This window comes from Sus scrofa, chromosome 1 (assembly GCF_054392235.1).
Source record: "Sus scrofa isolate SSC_HxYL_T2T_F1_AM1 chromosome 1, Sscrofa_HxYL_maternal_Yorkshire_Landrace_v2.0, whole genome shotgun sequence".
In the NCBI taxonomy this organism is placed as follows: Eukaryota; Metazoa; Chordata; class Mammalia; order Artiodactyla; family Suidae; genus Sus; species Sus scrofa.
The window spans coordinates 169,523,647-169,546,615 of NC_139383.1; the positions used below are offsets into that span (position 1 = coordinate 169,523,647).

General features: G+C 40.0%; 1 protein-coding gene across 7 annotated transcripts in view; it reads right to left on the reverse strand.

Annotated features, from left to right (window-relative positions):
• The window catches only part of PHLPP1 (PH domain and leucine rich repeat protein phosphatase 1), a 219,298-nt gene that overhangs the window by 78,274 nt on the left and 118,055 nt on the right, over positions 1–22,969 (reverse strand). For all 7 annotated transcript variants that reach the window (XM_084977066.1, XM_084977036.1, XM_084977042.1 and 4 more), the window contains one exon: positions 10,633–10,799. In XM_084977066.1, coding sequence (XP_084833192.1) covers positions 10,633–10,799 — 167 coding nt within the window. The remainder of the gene's footprint in view (positions 1–10,632; positions 10,800–22,969) is intronic.

Genomic DNA, 22,969 nt, shown 5'->3' on the forward strand with positions numbered 1-22,969 from the left:
AACTATTTCTTTTCAATTTCCGTTCAATTTAAATAAATTTCATACACTAAGGGAAAAGAACAAAAAGAGAAAGTTTAGTTCCATTCCAACAAAAAAGACAAAGAGAAAGGTTCGGATAAAAACAAATTGCATTTGGTTTTTATTTCCCTCTTCTTTTTTTCCAAGAGAATTCATAAAATCAAGTGCTTGTATTTTCATTCTTCCTAAGAGCTTACCTTCTGGTTTGGAGCAAAAGGCTTTAACAGAATTATTAGTTTGGAGTCCCTGTTGTGGCTCAGCATAACGAACCTGACTACTACCATACTAGTTCAATCCCTTGCCCCTGCTCAATGGGTTAGGGATCTGGCATTGCCTTGAGCTGTGGTGTAGGTTGCAGTTTAGGCTTGGATCTGGTGTTACTGTGGCTGTGGCTGGCAGCTGCAGCTCTGATTCAACTCCCAACCTGGGAACTTCCATATGCTGTGGGTGTGGCCCTAAAAAGACAAAAAAAAAAAAAAAAAAAGAATTACTAGTTTGATAGAGTAATTTTCTCTTTTCTCTTTAGAAGGACAAATCTTGGGAAGGGTATTAAAATATTTTTTAAAATGTGTACTAAATGCACTTTCTCTCAAAGTTAAGTCAATGAATGAAAGAGACATCAATCAGCAACTTTCCAGGATTGTCTTCCATACACTCCTCAAACTATAATCCTTTTAGAATGGAACTCTACCGGCTTGCAAACTTAGCTCTACATCTTGTTTTAATATTTTTGCCCCAGTCCAGGGATGACATAGAGCAATATGTACATGCTGTAATAGTTACTTAAGAAAGCAAAACAAATTGCAAAAGATTTAAGAAGCTTTCTCCTGGATAGAGAAGAAAAGAAAGAATACCTTTTGCCTCATGTACTCTTGGACTTGTCTGTGGTTGTGGTGGCATGAAAAATATTTGAATCTTTGGGCCTGCTTCATAATTGCTGGGAACACTTACCCTTCAGAAAGCATGACTCAACTCCTTTCAGCTCTCGCACTGCCCTCCACACCCCCAAACGCTAGTGCCCTGGAATTGAACTCTTGTTTCTTGGTGCAGTACTTTTTTCCTGTTGTCCCTTTACAACTTCTGAAATGAATCCATGTGAACATACGCATACCATTCTGTTGCAAGGCCTGAGCAGCCCACTGGCCTTGTTCCCAGTCAGCACCTGCCAGAGTCTTCTGGGAGGTTCAGCGCACCCAAATGCTAACATAGCACACAACCAGCTTCTCAATACTTGAGCCAAGATAAATAGAAACCACCCCATCTTAGTCCTAATCACCATAAATGACTCTGAGTATAAGCAAAACAAGCATATCACCTTCTCACATGACTAGGAAAAAAAAATAAACACATGCATATTTTACTTGGACAAAATTTAAAATTTACGGCCACAGAAGGATTTGAGCCAAATTTTCTTAAGATGTGCTGCAAATGTTAAAAAGCAGAATAGGTATATCAAAGCTACAACTCACCGACATAATTTCTGAAAAATAATCAAGAAATAGAGGGAGTTCCCGTCGTGGCGCAGTAGTTAACAAATCTGACTAGGAACCATGAGATTGCGGGTTTGATCCCTGCCCTTGCTCAGTGGGTTGTGGATCCAGCGTTGCCATGAGCTGTGGTGTAGGTCGCAGACGCGGCTTGGATCCCGCGTTGCTGTGGCCCTGGTGTAGGCCGGCAGCTACAGCTCGGATTCGACCCCTAGCCTGGGAACCTCCATATGCTGACAAAAGACAAAAAAAGAAAAAAAAAGAAAGAAATAGAGAACACTCAGTGTTGGCAATAATTACAATAGACATGTTGCTGTAAGGGTAAATTAAAGCATTCCCTAAAGAGAGAAACTTCAATTGTAATCCTCCCTTTTAAAATGATTCAAATAGGAGGCATTTATTGGTTAATTTGTGCCAGACCTTAAACTAAGTTAAGGCTATGGGTCCAACAGCCAACAGGAAGGGATGGGGGAAGTGCAGGGGCGGGCTCCCATGAATCAAGTACTTACATTACATAGAAAACCACTTCAAATCATAAGATGGCAATCATGTGGAAATAGCAGTCACTAGACCAACACTAACTCTGCACTAACTAATTTCATGAAAACAATGAATCACAAGTGGCAGAAATCTGTCATTTTCTGATTCCTTTATAAACTGGCAACATAATAACCAAAAAGACAAACAAGAAGTATGTTATATTAGTTAAACATCTCTCTTATGAAATAGCTTCTCAATTTATCCATGACTACATTTTTTCATTTTCTCGCCAACAGATCTGCCCCCAGTTAGCCAATTTAACTGTGATATTATTTAAGAGATGTTTAATATTAATCACCACACTAGTGGAACAAATAACAAAATGTAAAAAGAACATTTCTGTAACAGGCAGAAAATAGATCACTATGTCTACTTTTCAAAGCAGAGAAGACACACAGTATGCATGGATAAAATCCCAGTTGAGTAACGCAAGGATATATAAAAACGAAAACCAAATAACATCTCTATCAAGGATACTTGATACTAAAGAAGAAGGTGAGCACAGGCTAAAGTCATAGAGAATAATTTTATCATGAAAAGGTGCTGAGACAGGAAAAGCTTAAGCTCACATCACAAATAGACCAGGCATATCTGGCAGTTAAATAGGAAAAAAATCTAATACCCAAAATTTACTAGGTATAATAAAACTTGGATCCTATGACTGAACACTCACTAAACATTTTCTGAGTTCTTACTAGGCACAAAAGTGTATGAAACACAACAAATGTGAATTAGGCCTCCTTTTCACCCTCCGGGAAAAAGCTGCTATGATATAAAGCAGAAGATAAAAATATACTGAAAAAATATATCATGAGTGCTAACAGAAGAGAAAACTCACTTTTATCTAAAGGACATGAACAGAGTTCAATATGCAAATGGGAAAAAAGAACGTTCAAAAAAAGAGAACAGGCTGGTGTGGCTGTTTCCCAAACTTTAGTAAGCATTATAAAATGTAGATTCCCGGGCCCCATCACCAGAGGTTCTGTTTCAGCAGGTCTGGGATGAAAACCAGGTATCTCTGTTACTAGCAAACACCCCAGATGATTCTGACACAGGCATTTCAGAAATCACATTTTGAGAAACACTTACTTGGAGGGCAAAAACTCCAGGGTGTTCTTGGAAAACATTAAGCAAACTATATTGTCAAGCAGAAAAAAACCCCTTTGGTTCTAAAGAAAGCTTCAACATTATTCACAGAGTGCCCCAAATTCCAGGTAAAGACTGCTATTCACCTATGAAAAGTTTCATAGGGGAGTGAAATAATCTATCCTAGAACACATGGATTTGTGTATCATAAATCAGGTAACATCTCGCTTTCCCTCCTTGTGCTTCCTCTAGACACACACATACACTCACATACCCCTCTCTGTGTGGGATGAACCTGAACCTTCCAGCAGAAATTTTAAAACTGGAGGAAAGAGCAACTATTTGAAAAGTCAGACTTTCCCTAAGGTGTCTTGGTAATTATGAGTCCCAAAGACAGCACCAGGGAGGGACGGGTGTGCCCTACTTTCGAGAGGCCTCTTTCAAAAGTCCTGCCAGCTCTAGCATCAGCATCCTAACCCACCCAGGGGAAATGACAGCTGGAATTTGACTCCTCCCAGCCAAAGCTCTACCACTGCGGAGAGCATGGTGGGTGATATCAAAACTACAGGAACTCTTAGGAGAAACTGAAACCCTCGTGGGTCTTTAGTTTTCAAGAGTTACATGTGTGTGTTGTCAGAAGGCGATCTAGAGTTAGCTGTTTCTGTCCGACATGAGGTAGAAGAGAGAGGGAGAAAGAGGAACATTATTGGTTTCCATCAGCATTCTCACACTAGCAACCAAAACATTATTTCAGAGGTCATCAGTAATGGTGTTAATCATGTCCCCAAGCCCCAAGTTACGATGAGATTTCCCCATCAGCAACCACAGCACAATCATCTGCTGGCCCTCTCACTCATGCTTACCACTATTCCACAGCTAGGCAGACTGAAAAGTTGGTCACCACTCAGAATAGCAAATCTCTACAAATATTATTTTTAACATCAAACTTACAGTTAAAACTTAGTACAGCAAAGAGCTCAACTTAAACAGAAGAACAAAATTGGCCGGGATACAATAGCCTCACTGGATTCAGTCCAAGGCTTCCGAAGATACCTCCCCCCCACCGCCCCCCGTTTTATTTAAATGGAGAAAAAAAGTTAAAGAATATCTTGAAGGATCCCGAGAAGCCAAGAGGGCAAACTGAATTTAACACAGTCTGGTCGATAAATAAATCTTTTGTTCTTTCCGAGCTCCCTCTTCTAAATGCGCTGTATGAGAGAAGAAAAAAAAAGGCTGTTATTGCCAGAAATGAGGCTGGGAGTGGACGTCAAGGAGAGTACCAAAGGCTACACAGTATCAGTGCCCCAAGCATCAAGCAAAGGCTTTCCTTTGATTAAACGCTCAGGGAAGGAAAATGGGAATCGTGTGAGATGGAAAGCTTCCCAAGAGGACCAAATTCCATCTTAAAGAAAAACAAAGCTGTATAAGAAAGGAACTTGTAGGTAGGGAAGAAGCGTTAACTGGAAGAAGGGCATTCCATACAGTCTATGACATTCTTAGACGTTTGGCAAGCCTCACTCAGCCGTAGTGAAAATTCCTTTCCAAGGTTGTCGCTCCCTGGGCAGTGCCTGCGCTAAGTGTTTTTTCTTGAACGCATCAGTTATACCCCTCCTTCCAGAGTGGCTCTTGTTTGCTTGTATAATATTTTTTATATGACAGAGATCTTCAAAGAGGCTGAAACTGTACTACAGTCTATGTCTGTACTACCATCTATGTCTGGCAAATGAGCTGAAAAAATATTTTAGCTTGCCACTCCTGATCCCACTATGTTAATGAATCATCACAATTTCTATTAAAAGTGAGTTTTCAGGAACGCTGATAAAAACGAAAATTAAAATCTTTCTATAAAAACCTGGAAATGTGAACATTTTGTAAGGATAAGTAATTAAAATGAATAACTCTGTAGCTCTGGAATGCCAAGATCCCCAAAAGAAAAGAGTAGGAAACAAGGTCATTTGTTTTCCATTTCATGGAGACTAAAAATGTAGAAAATTGAGCTAAGACAAGAGTACTTGATAAATGCCAAGCACAATTATGAGTTTCTCAATGCTCATTTCTTCCTAACTTTCATTATTACACCTGCATACTTGCACACCCAACTGGACTTCACTCCTCTCCAGTTTGAAAATTTTTCACCCCTCTCATCTTTCTTGGTCTTTTCAACTAAAAGAACATTCACATCTAATCAGATAACTTTCAAAGTGCCATGGACAAAGCTACCAGAAGTACACACACACATACACACACACACTACTGCTATCAGACTTGGCTTCTGAGTTGTTTTTGACATAGCTCTGTGTAAACACTGTACTGGATAGCATTATAAAAGACCTCAGTGAATTATTATCCCTCACACTAGGTCTGTCCACGGAATATTACTACTCATGAAACTTTAATAAGTGATAGATTTAGCTCTTTTAAATGTAAAAAAAGTATATTTAAAATGTCTGGGAGTTCCCATCGTGGGTCATCGGAAATGAATCCGACTAGGAACCATGAGGTTGAGGGTTTGATCCCTAGCCTCGCTCAGTAGGTTAAGGATCTGGCGTTGCCGTGAGCTATGGTGTAGGTTGCAGATGCAGTTTGGATCCTGCATTGCTATGGCTGTGGCACAGGCTGGCAGCTGCAGCTCCAATTAGACCCCCTAGCCTGAGAACCTCCATATGCTGCAGGCGTAGCCCTAAAAAGCAAAAAAATAAATAAATAAAAATGGCCAAACAGCAACACAATTTAGTACAAATAAGTTTATACTGCTCTGATACAGTATTTAAAACAATAAAATTAAGACATGGGAAGGAAAATTATATTCCTTGAATTTAAGCCAGCAAAAATCTGTCCTTTTCATTGGCTTTACAAAGAAACCCGTATTTTATTTTATGTATTTATTTATTTTGCTCTTTCAGGGCTGCACCTGTGGCATACGGAAGTTCCCAGGCTAGGGGTTGAATCAGAGCTATAGCTGCCAGCCTACACCACAGCTAAAGCAATGCTGGATCCAAGGTTGGATCCAAACCGCGTCTGTGACCTGCACTGCAGCTTATGGCTATGCCAGATCCTTAACCCACTGAGTGAGGCCAGGGATTGAACCCACATCCTCAGGGATACTAGTCCAGTTCATTACCACTGAGCCACGCGAGGAACTCTCAAGAAACTTACATTTTATAAAAACAGTTCTCCATTGCAAATAATAACAGTCTTAGGATTTATACCATCTGGGTCATCTAAACAGAGATACAGTTAATATAAGTGAAATGCTATCTATTAATAAAATAAAGGTAAATAATGTAATTATTGGTGGCATACAGAATCAAGAAAGAAGCCACTGAAACTACTAAAAATTACTCTGATTTTGCCTCTCCTCTATTTTTGAAAACTAACTTGAAGAGTTCCAATGCCAATAAAGGAAAAACAAACATTGGAAGTTCCAAGAACAATGTTTTCCCTCTGAAACTGCTGGCCTGTGTGTGTACATCAGCATGCCATCTTTCCAGAATTAGAATGCTGCTGCAAATACCATTTTAAATGTTCTGTGAAAATGGCTCATTTGTTTAAGGTGAGAATTTGCAATAGAAAGAAAAATTAGGGGCATGTGTGATTAAGAGAAAAAGTTTAAAGACTCCCATCTGTTATAAACTCACTGTACTTAAAGTTTCTCCCTAGATATCTGTCCTAACACTATAACTTAAAAATTCATCCCTGTGGGAGTTCCCATTGTGGCTCAGTGGTAACAAACCTGACTAGGATACATGATAATGCAGGTTCAAGTCCTGGCCTCACTCAGTGGGTTAAGGATCCAGCATTGCCATGAACTGTGTGGTGTGGGTCACAGACAAGGCTTGGATCCAGCATTGCTGTGGCTGTGGTATAGACCAGCAGCTACAGCTCTGATTCCACCCCTAGCCTGGGAACTTCCCATATGCCGTGGGTACAACCCTAAAAAGAAAAAAAAACAAAAACAAAAAACTCATCCCTTGGGTCTTCGGTAAAAACATAAAAATAAATAACCCTTTGGTACCTCTCTAACATATTCCCTGTGAAATATACACTAGAGAGTAGCACAAATTCCTTACACATACAACTAAAAATAAGAATTTAAATGTATGGCATACATGGTGTTCCTGTCATGGCTCAGCAGTTAATGAGGACGCAGGTTCGATCCCTGGCCTTGCTCAGTGGGTTAAGGATCTGGTGATGCCGTAAGCTATGGTGTAGGTAGCAGATAGAGCTCGGATCCCATGTTGCCATGGCTGTGGTGTAGGCCAGCGGCTACAGCTACAACTGGACTCCTAGCCTGGGAACCTCCATATGCCTCAGGTGAGGCCCTAAAAAAAAAAAAAAAAAAAAAAAAAAATATATATATATAGCATATCTTTAAAATATCATACTAGCTGTATGACCCTAAATAAGCTAATTAGTAGAAATGAGTTTTAAAATATATATAATTTCAATTCCTAGCATTGAAGTATGTGTGCATGTACTCAACAAACTTACTGCTTTGAAGACTCAGCAATAAAATCTTTCTTGGATAATGGGGGTGGGGAACAAAAACCTTCTAGTAGAATATGGTGAAAAAGATAGTGGTTTAAAGCCTAGCTTTTTCCAAAGGGCAACAAGACATCATCTTGACTAGTGCTCAGACCCTATGCACCAACTACCCTGGGCCGATCTCCCTCATGCTTAAAGCAACAGAAACATAACAAACCGTTTGCGGCAGTGCAAAACTGAAAAGGCTTCCACCTTAAACAAATCAAAGTCATGGCTTTATACCACCCACTATACAGTACAATCTGATAATACAGAACTTGATATTGTTCTGTACTGTTTTGCTTTTTTTTTTTAAAAAAAGTACATATACAACTTATTTATATTACGCACAGAAACAGGCAAAACTAATTTATGTTAGTGTTAGAAGTGGGGATGGTGGTTATCTGTAGGGTACCAAGAGAGGGGCACAGGGGGCTTCTGGGTGCTGGTAATTTTCTACTTCTCAGCACAAGCACTGGTTCCATGATGGGTTCAGTGTGTGGAAACCCACCAAACTGTATACTTATACTTGTGCCTTTTCTATGTTCTTGCTAAATTTCCACAAAAAGACTTTCAAAAGATTATATCAGGAAGAGTTAGAACCCGGATCCTCGCCTCAGTTCCAGCAGGAGATAGTTTATTCTCTGGAAGAAAATGAACCCAAGAGTCCACAGCTCAAAGACATCAGGCATAGAAGAAAACACCGTTCTGAAAATAGGAGATCAAATAAAAATTCATACACTAAACCTTGAGATTCTAGCTGAGATCTTCCCGACTCTGCTCCCTGAATTGTGGCATGTACCATGCAGGCAAAAAACCAAAGGATTCTGCTCAGGTCCAACTGACATGCCCTAGGGAGAAGATCCACAGATACCATCTTTGGAATTCCCCAAGGACACCATGAGGCTCACCCACAACAGCCCTGGATGGGGGAGAAGCCCTGCCCACAGACCACAGTACCCAATTCACTTCTAGGTGGCTCACTAATAAGCAGGGCAATGTCCTAAATATCCTTCCATCTCGGTAATTATTTATTTAGTCCATTAATGCTGACTCTTGGGAGTATCATATTCTATGTAATGAGAAGCATTTTGATTTTCTTTCAAAAGAAAAGAAATTAGGCTTTAAATTTTGGATTATTATGAAATACACAAAAAATACAGAAAAGAGTAATCAAGTATCCACTATTCAGCTTTTTCAAATATTAACACCTTGTCTATTTGTCTCTAGTCTTTTTTTAAAAAAATAAACATTATGGATATAATTGAAATTCTCCTCAAACCATTCTTTAATCCCATGCCCCTGCCTCCCAAAAGGTAACTGTTAACCTGATTTTGGCACAATAACACCTCCCTCTACCTCATCTCTAAATGAGAGTATTACTTTGGATAAATTCTAATACCCTCTTCTGTTCTAAGATGACAGGGTTTAACAGTATGATATAAAGTTGTTGATGTTCTGTGATGGTAGTGTCATAGCTTACAATGCTGTGAAATTCACAAAAATATTTCAAGGAATCATTTCAAACACAAAACAGACTGAATCATGATATAACATTTTAGCAAAAAATCATAGTAATTACGTAACGCTACTTACAGGAATTACAGTAGTGTCAGTAAAAAACAGTATTATCAATACCTAAGGCATATAAAAACCTAAGTTCAAGAAGTTCCCTTTTGCTGCACCCATCAGCCCCAGAGAATACAGAAGTGCTCGAAGACAATGCCCTCACCGGAGTCCTTACAGCCTAATTCAGTGCAGCACCAGGCTGTCCCCGTTGTCAGAGTATTCTTCTCTGCAAGTCAATCACAGCCAAAATGTTCTTTTAAAAATATATAATGAAAGTTTTACTTTAAAATGTCCTCACTGATGCAAAAAAGTTATATGTATTACATCCTGACCATGGAACACATATCTTTTTTATTTTCTGGGTGATAAAATGGGAAGTACATACAAAGCATTTCTGCTATATATAAAGTATGATGGTTATCTCAAGGAAAACACTTGAACAATTATTTGACTTGTGAGCCAAAATAATCACAATGTTCACTTTTACTTGAAAGAACAACCGACAAACTCGGTATTCAGACTTGGGTATTTGGCAGATGATTTCTCTACAATGAAGTGAGAAAGTCACTTCAGGGAAAAACAACAGCAGTATTTATTGCCCAGGGTAGCCTTCATGCTCCAATTGAAACTTAAAATTTTGGAAAACTTGCTTCCACAGTGAGCTTGACAACTTCCTAATACTTAAAGATTTTTCTGATGAGATCAGTGGTGATATTAGCAACTGTCATTTCTTGAAACTGCATAATGAAATATGTCAACATTTGGAATATTTCTATTACCTAACAAACCAATATTTCCCAAACGACCAATACTTAATGCAGTAAAATGACATATGGGCAAAGATTCATTCAACGTGCAAGAAAGACCTAGGAACCCTGAGGTTTCAGGCTCGATCCCTGGCCTCGTTCAGTGGGTTAAGGATCTGGCATTGCCGTGAGCTGTGGTGTAGGTCACGGACACGGCTCAGATCCCATGTTGCTGTGGCTGTGGTGTAGGCCGGCAGCTACAGCTCCAATTCAACCCTTAGCCTGGGAACCTCCATATGCTGCAGGTGCAGCCCTAAAAAGCAAAGAAAGAAAGAGAAAAAAAGGAAAGAGAAAGCAAAGGAAAGGAAAGGAAAGGAGGAAGAGAGAAAGAAAGAAACAGAAGTGATTTAAAGAGAAGCGTTCTTCTTACACAAATATATCCAGTAAATGACTATCATAAACTATTCATTTCAAAGGCAAGAACCTTGAAAAATGTTTCAGAATGAGAAGTGATAATGTCTTCACCACTGAAGTCCTATATCTTAACCTCTGAAAGGGAAGGATTACCCACTGTAGCTTTTAAAGTGAGAATATTCAAGAAAACAACCAGAAGCTGACACACAAACCCCTTCCTAATTATCCACCTGTTTCTGCACGCTCACCTCTGCAGTTCGCTGAGGCCCCTGGCAGTTGGTAGACTGGGATTCTGCCTTAGGAAGTTTTGTTTTAAATTGAGATGAGTAAGGTCTTGGCTGTAGAAGAGGTTGGCAGGCAGATGCTCCAGGCTACAACACGAGAGGTCCACTGAGCTAATACGCTGTGATGCAACCTAGAGAGGGATAAAAAAACAGGTTCAATTGGAATACCATCCTTCAACCTATATATTACTTTCCAAGGATAGAAATAACCATTTGGGAACAGAAACACACTATGCACTTAGCACCATTATTCAAATATAAACCAAGAGTATTTGCTGAGTAAAGTATTAGAGAGGCAGGAAATAGTGCCCCTCCCTGGAAGGTACTTAATGGTAGCCTAGTATAGGAGACAGGTTACAAAGAGCACAGATCATCCTAGCAAGTTGAATGATATGAGTAATCTCCTCAGCTGAAGGAGAGACATTCCTGAAAACGTTCTTGGTAAGAGAATTCAGAGGTAAATAATTCAAGACTTTAGAGTAAATATAGGGTTGGGAGAGGGACACTAAGATCTAGACTGAACCTACGAAAGCCCTTGTATATACTGATTTGAAACAGCACAAATCAGTGGCCTTTTACATAACTTTAATAATAATATAATTAATGATAATGATAACATATAATCAGATTCCACTGCCTGCCTGCTATAAACTTCTAGGGTTGTCTCTCCAACAAAGTTTCAGTTTTGCTACTTGCAGGTATTCTAAGTGAAAATTTCTTTTACATCCAAATGTTTATCCATATATTCAAAGCTTTCCTGGTTGAATGATTCCTACAATGGCCAGAGTCCCTGGGCTACAGACCAAGGAGCCTGTAGGCAGAAAAAGCATCGGGCAATGTGTATTTCTCTCTCCCATATTCTGGGGAATGTGGCGCCAGTTTATGCTTCGAGGCTTCAGCCCCCAGTACCCACACCTCACTGAGGCTGTGGGATTACTGTTCTAAGATCTGGGTTGATTCTTCTTTATGCTCTTTATTTTTACCAAAACTTTACAGCAAAAAAAACTCTTCCATTCCTGATCTGTGATCAATCTGACGTCTTTTTCTTTTACCAAGCCCCAGCTTTCTCTCTCATGATTACAAAAGGGAGCAGAACATGGTGCTAAGGAGTGTGGCTCTGGAGTCAGTGTGTGAATTCGAATCCCAGCTCCACCACCCAGGAGCTGCAAGAACTTGAGCTCTCCAAGTTCTGTTTTCTCACCTGCAAAATGGGCACAAAGATGACACCTACATCTAACATGCCTGGCTCAAAAAAAGCACTCAATGAGTGGTGGCTGCTATTATCATATATGATTGCTACTACTACTTCCAGTACTTCTTACATTCATTGGAATCCATAGACTCCTGATGCTAAAAATAGGTATTCAAAAGTAAATTTGCATAAAACCATTCTGCTGATCACATGTTTGAAGTTAAAAAGAAATTGCTGTGCACACATAAAAGCTAAGGGGACAGTAGGATTGAAAAAGGCCTGGCAGGACTCACTTGAAAAGATTTTTACAAAGAGTCTGAGTTTACAATTCAGCAATTTAATCTTTCCTGAATTTTCACTATTAAAATAAGAAAAAGAAAATCCCAAACAGGGCCAAATCACCCACACAAACAAAAAGATGTGAAAAACGCCAGAATTTAATGGGCCTGAAAGGCAGGTGCAAACAGGCACACTAGATTCCCTGGCAGGAACCCATCCATGGGAAGTGAGGTTGAAAGTTATACTTGGTGGAATCATTCATGCAAAAATGTGTGGTGAAGACGTAATGGTGTGTCAGACCTTCCACTTACTGAGTAGTAATACAGCAAGACAGACACTGTCTCTACCTTGAACGAGTATACTCAGGAGAAGGAGAGGGGAATTAATACGCTACGTGAGAATGCTGACCCCCGTAGCTACAGGGGTAGGCATGTATTTCCAGCTTGAGCAATCAGAGCCCCACTGCTGAACCCACAAATGATCCAGTAGGTACTGGCACATGGCCCAAGCTAGGCTAATCAAAGCCCTTCTCTGAGACATATGTTCTGAAATCAGGAGAGAGAATTTGCCACTCGGAGTTGCAGTTAAAATGACAAAACTAAATTTGTATGTATCAACCTGGATTGATAAAAAAGCAGGCTGCAAAATTTTACAACAGTATAATGCCATTTATAAAAGACATTTTGAACACAGACACACACAACAACTCCACATATTATGCGCAAATATTTATATGTGCAATAAAGCTACAAACTATACATTGGTCATTTGCCAAATTAATGATAGCGACTGCCACTCCATAAGGGGGGGGGGGGTAATCTGCAATGTTTATTTACTTAAAATAATGGAAGATATGAACTGGGGAGGCCAGTAATGGAAGTTGTAATGTTATCCTTTGTCCTCTTCTGCATGTGCGTTTAATTTGGAAAAAAAACGTAATCTCAAAAATAATTTCAGTCAAAAGGGGGGGAATGAATGAGAGCAGTATTCTAGCTTTCCTGGCATTCAAGTGCTCTAGGATGGTACACCAGGGATGATTCTTCTCCTGGTAACTGCAGCATCCCCTAACGCTTTACCATGGGCTAAACATTGGCCCCCCAAAGGTAAGTCACATCCTAATCCCCAGAATCTGTGAAGATTATTTCATATGGCAAAAGAGTGAATATCATATTATGTGACAAAAGATGTGTTGAAGGATCTTGAGAGGAGGTGCTTATCCTGGATTATTCGGAAGGGCCCGAAATATAATTGCATGCATCTTCATAAGAGACTTGCAGATGGGGTTTGGGGAGAGAAGAGAGGCAAAGCTAGAAGATATTTGTAGCCACCAGAAGCTGGAGGAGGCAAGGAACTGATTCTACCCTACAGCCTTCAAAAGGAGCTTGGTTCTGATGACATCTTGATTTTGGACTTATGGCCTCCTGGCTGTGAGAGAATAAATTTCTACTGTCTTAAGCCATCAAGGTTTTGTTAATTTGTTACAACAGCCACCCTTCTTAATTTTTTCCAAAGTACTTTTCATTTTCATTGATGCAACACCTTTTTTTGTCTTTTTAGGGCTGCACCTGCAGCATATGGAGGTTCCCAGGCTAGGGGTCAAATTGGAGCTGTAGCTGTTGGCTACACCACAGCCACAGCAACACAGGATCCAAGTCACATCTGCAACCTACACCACAACTTACGGCATCACCAGATTCTTAACCCACTTAGCAAGGGATCAAACCTGCATCCTCATGGATGTTAGATTCATTAACTGCTGAGCCACAATGGGAACTCCTCATTCAACACATTTATTGAATATCCACTACATGCCTATTACTGATCTAGGTAAGCACTTAACATACTTAGGTAAACAATAAAAAGACCCCCCCACCCCATTAAACTTATCCTACAGATAAGTAAATTATGGAGTTCCCGTCATGGCTCAGTGGTTAACGAATCTGACTAGGAACCATGAGGTTGCAAGTTCGGTCCCTAGCCTCGCTCAGTGGGTTAAGGATCTGGCGTTGCCGTGAGCTGTGGTGTAGGTCACAGACGCGGCTCGGATGTGGCAGGGCTGCAGCTATGGCTCTAACGTAGGCCGACAGTAACAGCTCTGATTAGACCCCTAGCCTGGAAACCTCCATATGCTATGTGTGCAGCCCTAGCAAAGGCAAAAAAAAAAAAAAAAAAAAAAAAAAAAAAAAAAAAAAAAAGTAAATTATATGTTAAAATTTGGCAACTATGATGGAAAGAAACAGACAAAGGAAAAAGAGGTCAGGATTGCTGGGAAGGTTGCAGGCTGTAATTTAAATAGGTTGGTCAGGATACACCTCACCTAAAAGATGCCATTTAGACAAGAAGGACATGAGGAAATCAGCTGAAAGGATTTATCTAGAAGAACACTCCAGGCAGAGGAAGTAGCCCAGTGTAAAGGACCTAAAAAGAGTGTGCCTGGTAGGTTCAAAGAGCAGCATGAAGCAGTAAAATAGGGGAGAGTGACAGCGATGAGGTCAGGAAGCTAAGGGGGTACAGCAGGCAGCAGACCCTGCACTGCCTTCTCATGTGGCAAAATGGGCAGCGTGGGAAGGTTTCTAAGAAGAGCCTGTCTCTAACCGTAAGCTCATGAAGGAAGGGATTTGTGCCTATTTTGTTTACAATGTGCCCTGTGCTCAGCACTTGGTATGACCCTCAAGAAGTATGTGCTGGAAGAACGACCACTGGACTGCTGTCTAATCCTTCCTTCACAGTTTGCATCCAACCCATCTGGTGTGTTCCTTCATGTGGAGACAGCTTTGTAGAGGACAAATTCCATTTCAGCTGAGCATCACACTAAATACTCTCTTTGGACAACTAAAAGATAATGATTAAATGTCAAGTCGTATTTGATTCCTTTCCTCATTCTGGACCGCAAGCTGTTCCTGCTGGAAACAAGGGGGAGGAGAGCAGAGTAACAAAGCCGCAGCTCAGCTCGCAAGCGCAGTCTGTGGGGAACAGGGAAGGCAAGAACAGAAATTAAACATGTCGTGAAGGCAGTGGGGCAGGGAGCAGCCACGGTGACCAGCAGAGCTACCACTGGTTGCACCTCTGCCCAGTCCCAAGCCCTGCAACAAAGGGGAGATTTAAGTGCTTCCCCTGGATCGGACAGAGCCCATAAGGGCACGGCCACCACAAAGAGATTCTGCTCAACCTCCAAATGAAAAAACTACCCACAGAGGCTATGACCTATCTACATCACACTTATTAAAACTAAGATCCTTTACAACATAAGAAATAAAAATAAGTCAGGAGTTCCCGTCGTGGCACAGTGGTTAACGAATCTGACTAGGAACCATGAGGTTGCGGGTTCGATCCCTGGCCTTGCTCAGTGGGTCAAGGATCCGGCGTTGCCGTGAGCTGTGGTATAGGGTGCAGACACAGCTCGGGTCCCGCGTTGCTGTGGCTCTGGTGTAGGCCAGTGACTACAGCTCCGATTGGACCCCTAGCCTGGGAACCTCCATATGCCACAGGAAGTGACCCTCGAAAAGGCAAAAAGACAAAAAAAAAAAAAAAAGTCAGAAAGCCACCTGTATACACCTGAGAGCAAGTGACCTTTTTATTCTAGCTTTTTTCCCCCTAGTAGTAATGACAACAAGAGCCACTAACATTTAGGGAGTGTTTTGCACTCTTAGGGGGTGACAGGCATTCCTTTTTAGACATAATATTAAGTTTAATCTTCACAACAACTTGGCATAGTAAGGACCTAGCTCCATTTCAAAGAGAAAGGTTAAACCAAGTCAAAGGGTGTGCCCCAGGTCATGGTGAAAGCAGCAGCAGAGTGTGAATCAGAGACTCTGCCATCAAGTCAGGGCTGGAACACAGTTCAGGTCCTATCTGCAGAGAGGTTCCTCTAACTGCCACAATTGGATAAAAACATATCCCCCAGCCCAGAGAAAAGACAATTTGACGTCATCTTGTCTCAGAATGAAGATAGGGCAATGATGGGTGGGAGCCCTCCTGGAGAACAGCAGAGGAGATCATCTGCCAAAACCACATATAGACCTCAGGGAAGGGGTGAGACACCACGGGGCACCATTCCTTGACACCATGGACTCAGCCCACTCCTGTCTCACATAGCTTCTGTTCTTCTGCTGCTGAAAAAACACTTCCCTCATTTTCAAGAAATAAGGAGTCTCTGCAAGCCACACTGACATCCACAGCTACAAGCAATACAAACCTATAACCAAGGATCCCAGTGCAGGCCACTGCTCTCGCTGACTTGAAGAAGTCACACAGATAAAGCTCAGCCAGATGAAGGCAGAACATTACGCTGTTTATGTAGTCACAGAGCATTGATGAACCACACAGGAATGGAATCAAGTTTTAAAAGACCAGTTCAAGTCACTGTGGCTTGGGAATTCAGTGCTTGTTTGTATTAACAACAATAAAAGAAAAAGATTTAGGCTAATAATGTAGAGTTAGTAAATCAAATGGGATACCTGCCCCCCCCCTATGAACCTGGGAGATGGACTAAAAATGAACAGGAATCCCAAACACTGGCTCAGGTTGTCTTCTTTACCAAATGACTTGTAAACACATGTGAACAAAAAGCTCATTTGGCCCTCAAAATATTTCTCCCAAAGAACACTGCAGATTAACCATACAAATGATAACATGAACAACAAACCTTCCAGATTACCTAGTAGGCTTCTACACATTTCTAACATCTTACTCAGCTCAACACTTTCCTCAGTCGTTTCTTTGCCAACTGTTAGGCCAATAACGTCTCTGCTCTGAGTCTAGCTGGGCTACGTGTCTAAACCAATATATCTATCCTAGTCCTGACCTATCCCCTCCATGCTTTTGAAATTATCATCTTCCCTTGCAATAGGACTGCACTCTGCATTACTCACACTATTCTTGATGTTCACTTAGTGGACAATTATCTTTTATAAGCAAGGGAAAGTTCAGAATAACAATCGTGATTTTTCTGTCCCCATGATACTTCAGTAAAGTGGTATTTATCCTTATTATGTGCAAAGCAGGCTCAAAATTAAACAAAATGACTCTGAAAGGCTTGGTCAAAACAGCTGAAATAGCACAAATAATTCTGCTTGTGCAAAGTAAAATATTGCTGGAAACTGACATTATGAGTCATTGATTGCTCTGGCCTAGTCTTTTAGTGGCTTGGGAAATTATGTCCTGGCTACAGGGATAGTCTCTGGGGAGTTTACTAAACTTCTGTAAAAAATCATAACCTCAACCGACTTAGCTTTAATCCTCACTCTCCAAAAATGCTTTTGGAAGGCATGAAGTATGAGAATATAAATTTATAATAGAGTTTATTCATCTTTATTAGCTAAGCACTCTTAACAACTTCACCTATTTTCAATGTCATCCTCATCAATAAAATTTTAAAATACTTAATATCAAACAAAATTTCTAGTTTTTATAAATTTTATTTATGAAATTTAATTGTTACTGCTCCATAATATGCAATCATTTCTTTAAAAAAAAATTCTACAAATACAGGAAATGCCTTAACTTGACCCCAGACCTTTTCACAAAGATATGTAATTTCTTGATCCTGTACTAATTACCATTTTGTAAAATCTGTTTAACAGCAGATGCGGAAGACCTTCCTATACAATTAATTACAATACATACATTAATAATGTTCTAATGGGGGCGTATGATACTGCCAATTATGGATTTAGTAAATTCTACCAGGAATTCTGCCATTGTAGTATCATTTCTTTGCCTTAAATGAGTAAACGATATGAAAAATTTAAAAACCCAAGAAGTGGAGTTCCCGTTGTGGTTCAGCAAGTTAGAACCCAACACAGACCACTGTCTCTGTGAGGATACAGATTTGATGCCTGGCCTTGCTCAGGGGATTAAGGATACACTGTTGCAACAAGCTATGGCATGGGTCACAGATGCAGCCCAGATCTGGTATTGCCATGGCTGTGGCATAGGCTGGCAGCTGCAGCTCTGATTTGACCCCTAGCCTGGGAACTTCCATATGCCTCAGGTACGGCTTTAAAATGAAAAAAAAAAAAATAATAATAATAAAACCCAAAAAGTAAAATACACAAATTTACACACTATTCTAAATTACCAGAGGTAATCAAATCAACAAAGACAAGATCTGGAGAGATGAATGAGAGATGGAACTCTCCGAAGACAAAAGTATTCAAGGAGGAGAGGGGACTATGATTTTAAGATTAGACTTATTAAGACTATAGGTCCCCCAGTTAAAATACAGTTAAAGGACTAAAGATTAAGAATATGGAGAGAGCTGCAGGCTGGAAAAGGAAAGAAGGAAGGCAGAGGGGGAGGATGAGAGAGGAGAGAGAAAAAAGGGAAGAATTAGATGTCTGATTAACAGATAAACAAACAAATAAATAAAACATGTGGCTCACTATAAAAACACCAGGCTATGACAATAAAGAAAAAACAATACTGAGAAGGTTAGACTACAAGTTCCTCCAAGGTATTCGGACCTCTGTGCCAGGTAAGCGGAAGGGATGAGTGCGTCTTTCAACAAATATTTACCATCTGCCTTTATGAAACAGACACTGTGCTTGGTATTAGAGAGATACAAACTTCATCTTCAAAAAACTGATCCTCTGAAGCATGAACACCTAAACAAGTGTGATTCAACAATGTCTGTGCAATGGTGCAGTGGGAACACACAGAGCAGAGAACAGAAACCCAAGCGCCCCTGTGCTGTTATAGCACCAATGGGCCCCTCACTCAACAGGGTGGACAGGTATTCCCAGGTGCTTGTGCAGAGACTTGCACACCACCACTGAAAGCAGGGAGAGCTGCAGGATCTGCCCAGCGAGCTTGCTGTACCACCTAAACTAGAAATGCAGACCTGGCGCCTCACTCTCTCTGAGTCATAAGCAACTTTGAGAGGCTCAGAGATGGTACAATGGCCTTCCAGCATCACTAACCATGTCACTCTAACAGTTATCTCCCTTCCACACACATAAACCCCATTGTGTTTCTCAGTAACAACAGAAAAATAGACTTCAGCTTGGGTGGAGATCAAATCTGAACTCAGAGTTCCTTCTTTACTTCCTTATTGGCAAAATATGTGTAAACAAAGTCTTTAGAATGTGAGCGTCTCTGAGCTCCATCACGGCCACGTTCCCTCAAGGGGGCATCTCCTCAACAAAGGAGAAGGGAAAAGACTGCTAACCACAAAAAAAAAACTTACATTCTAGATTTCTATTAGAATAGAAATAGGAGTTCCCATCATGGTGCAGCAGAAAAGAATCCGACTAAGAACCATGAGGTTGCAGGGTCGATCCTTGCACTCGTTCAGCAGGTTAAGGATCTGGCGTTGCTGTCAGCTGTGGTGTAGGTCACAAATGGGGCTTGGAACTGGCCTTGCTGTGGCTGTGGTGTAGGCTGGCAGCTGTAGCTCCGATTCGACCCCTAGCCTGGCAACCTCCATATGCCGTGGATGAAGCCCTAAAAAAAAAGAATACAAAAAAATATAAATGCACAATTAAATGATTCTCTATTAGAAATAAGCTACTCGTTTCCTATTCAAAATACAAATGATACAAATATCTGGATGTTCAAGTTCTAGTCTAACATATAAGGCCTAGGATGTTTAACAGAGCACTCATTGATATTTTTTCAATTATTCCACTATTCCTTACTTATAAAATTATGAAACAAACTAGTAGGTAGAAGAATTTAACTCTTTAGGGTAGTTCTAGATAATCCAATACTCTGGTTTACAAATATCGGGGTCTTCCAAGGTAAGTAAGTGTATCATGGAAACCACACTCTTAAGAATATCATACATAGATATATTTTTTATTAAAGTATAGTTGATTTACAATGTGCCTTCAGTTTCTTTTATACAGCAAAGTGATCTAGTCATACCTATATGTATATTCTCTTTTTTTATACTATCTTCCATCATGTTCTAACCCAAGAGATTGGACATAGTTCCCTGTGCTGTACAGTAAGACCCCACTGCTTAAGGATATTATATATTTTTATGTTGGTTTAAACACTCAGATTAAAATGAGTTACTTCAAAATATAATATGACCAAATGTAGAGATCTGGTTAATCATACATACCAAATTCCTAATTGAGCAATACTGAACCGATTTTTGAAGAATTAGACCACAGCAAGTTCCCTAAGTATACCTTGGGTGACTCAGAAAGCATCTCTGATTTCCTAAATGCCTCTTGGTCATCGTGTAAGAAGATCAATGATCAGTGTAGTGACTACATTTGAGTGTCCCTACCCACACACTCCACTCAATACACCGCTTGGTAAACCACCTTTTATTCTACTGCTGAGCTGCCTGAATCCTACCAACAACTGTGTATGGGAAGTACTTCCCTTTGATGTTTTCAGTAAATCTCACAGTTATTTGAATCTTTGCTTTGTATGTTCAGGCTACTGTAAAATACTGGAAGCACAAGTGGGGGGGGGAGACAAAAAGAAAAGAAAAGAAAAAGAGCAAGGCAATAGAACTCCCTATACAAAGCAGTGCTCAGTACTTTATACTTCAGTTCCCTCATCTGCAAAATGCAGATGACACTATATCCTCAAAGGATGTTTCCTCTTGTCGTAAAGCCCAGACTCACAGACTGTTATGAGCACCTACCTCACAAGGATACTTTAAAGCATCTAGAATAGTGCTTGATATGTAGAAAACAGTTACCAAAATGTTAGTTATTATTACTTGTTGCCATTACTGCATCAACTAAGTAGGCTAAATGATTTTATTATTAACACAATATATCTATTAACAATTTGGAGGGGGGAACAAAGAGTTTTGATTTTGGTCTTGACCCGTGAATGAATGACTAACTCACTTCAGACACAATGTTTAAAGCAAGGACAACAAGGATCACACACACTTGCTCTTCAGATGGTATCTGCAAATATATCAAAAAACTGCAGAGCACCCAGAAGAAAAGCTAGAGAAAGGATCTGAGAACCAAGGGAGGAGGGAATTGTTGGGATTACCAGAGATGCTTCACCTGAAAGGAGACTGTTTAAGGGCTGGAGGAGGGCATGGACATCACAGAAACTTCAACAGTTGGAGGTTATCAAATAGGAGAGGGAGGATCATTATCTTGTGTTAAACCAGAGACCAAAACTAGGATCAGTGAGTCAAAGCTTTAGGGAAAAAAAGACCAGCTCACCTCTAAGGAAGAACTGCCTTGTTAGACGCTACAGGTGTCTGAGAGGCTATAGACCATACTTAGGAGGGAAGTAAGTCTGGGAGTCCACAAGGTCCTTCTCAAATCTTAAATTCTAAGTCTCTCAACTAAGAGCCACTTGATGACGACTAGAATTTATGGTTAAAGAACACTTTTAAAGAAAAAGCCCAATAATTGTTAAGGCAATTATTACAGAAAACTACAAGGAATATTACCTTTTTGGCAACAAAAGAAGGCACTTCTCAGTCTTAAACTAACACACTGTAACTTTAAAACATAGCTGTAAGTGCCTCCCTTGGAACCTAAAATGTATTTTATTAAAGATAACAACATACAGATAAAATACACATGAGGAACATTTTTTCCACTTGCTGAAGTCCTGATGCTAGAAGTGGAGCCTGGAAAAAGGCCTAGGACAAAGAAAGGGTGGGATAAGTATGCTCTCATTCCTCCCTCATTACCCCCTCCCCCCAACAAAAGAGCTGTTGAAAGAAGGGGGGGACGATAGGGGAGGGAAGATGGGAAGATGGAAACACGTAGGATGAGTCATTAACACACTAAGCACACGAGTCAGCACTGTTGCACAAAGCACTCCGCTCTGTTAGGATACTGTCAGCAAACCAGGTAACTTTCATTTGCATAAACATGGATGGAACAACTTGGAAGAAAATAAAATGAAATAGTTTTAAACAGAAATGACTTAGAATGAAGGAAAAATCCCTTCTTCAGGAATATATTAACCAAGATTTCAGAACCAATAGTAACCACGGGAAAAAAAAGAACAGAAGGGATTAGCAATGTAGAAATAAGATGAGGCATAATTATAACGGCAAATAGATTATTTTAATATTTTCACTAACTTAATCACAGTTTCACATATTAACAAAAATAAAATTAGGAGGTAATCCAATTCTTTATCTTCAGTTTAAATTCAAAGCAGACCTTCTAAGATTCCTAATTTCATAAAACTGCTATTTAGATCTCAAGTAAGGAAAGATTCCTTAATAATGAATTTTTAGGTAACAAATCATTATACTGGAAAGTTAGTTATAATATCTGATAACCTGCAGTCAAATTTTCCCAAGAAAATAAAATGGAACTCTCAGGAAACAACTGAGACGGGCAGCACTTTTTTACTTTATCTATTTTTTCCTTTTTCACACTGCTCAGACATCCGTGATGTGACCATATTTTTACATTTTACACAGCTGTACCTTTGTAGGTATTTGACCTCTCCTTGAAATGCCCTTTTCCCTCTTGTCTTCGTGGTGAACTCCTATTCATCCTTCAAGACTCAGCTTGCTCATTACCTCCTTAAAGAATCCTATACCAATCTACCTCATATACTGAGTTTTCAAACTTTTCTCATAGCTTCACTACAAAATTAGTATAAGAGCAATTTTCTTGGAAGGGGGTGACATTTTATAAACTAAAATTCATGTCACTTAGACCCTCAATTCTACTTCAGATTCTATCATAGACCTGTTTGACTATCATGGTCCTTGATTCTTTATCTAAAGAATGGGTATAAAATTTTATACCGGGTTTAAAAGGGAGGGTTTCCAAAAAAGTCCTTTTAAGTCTAGACTCCTTAGCAGAACAAAACTGAGAACACAGCTTCTTACCCTTATACTGCCAATGTAACCAACTAGAGCACAATTTC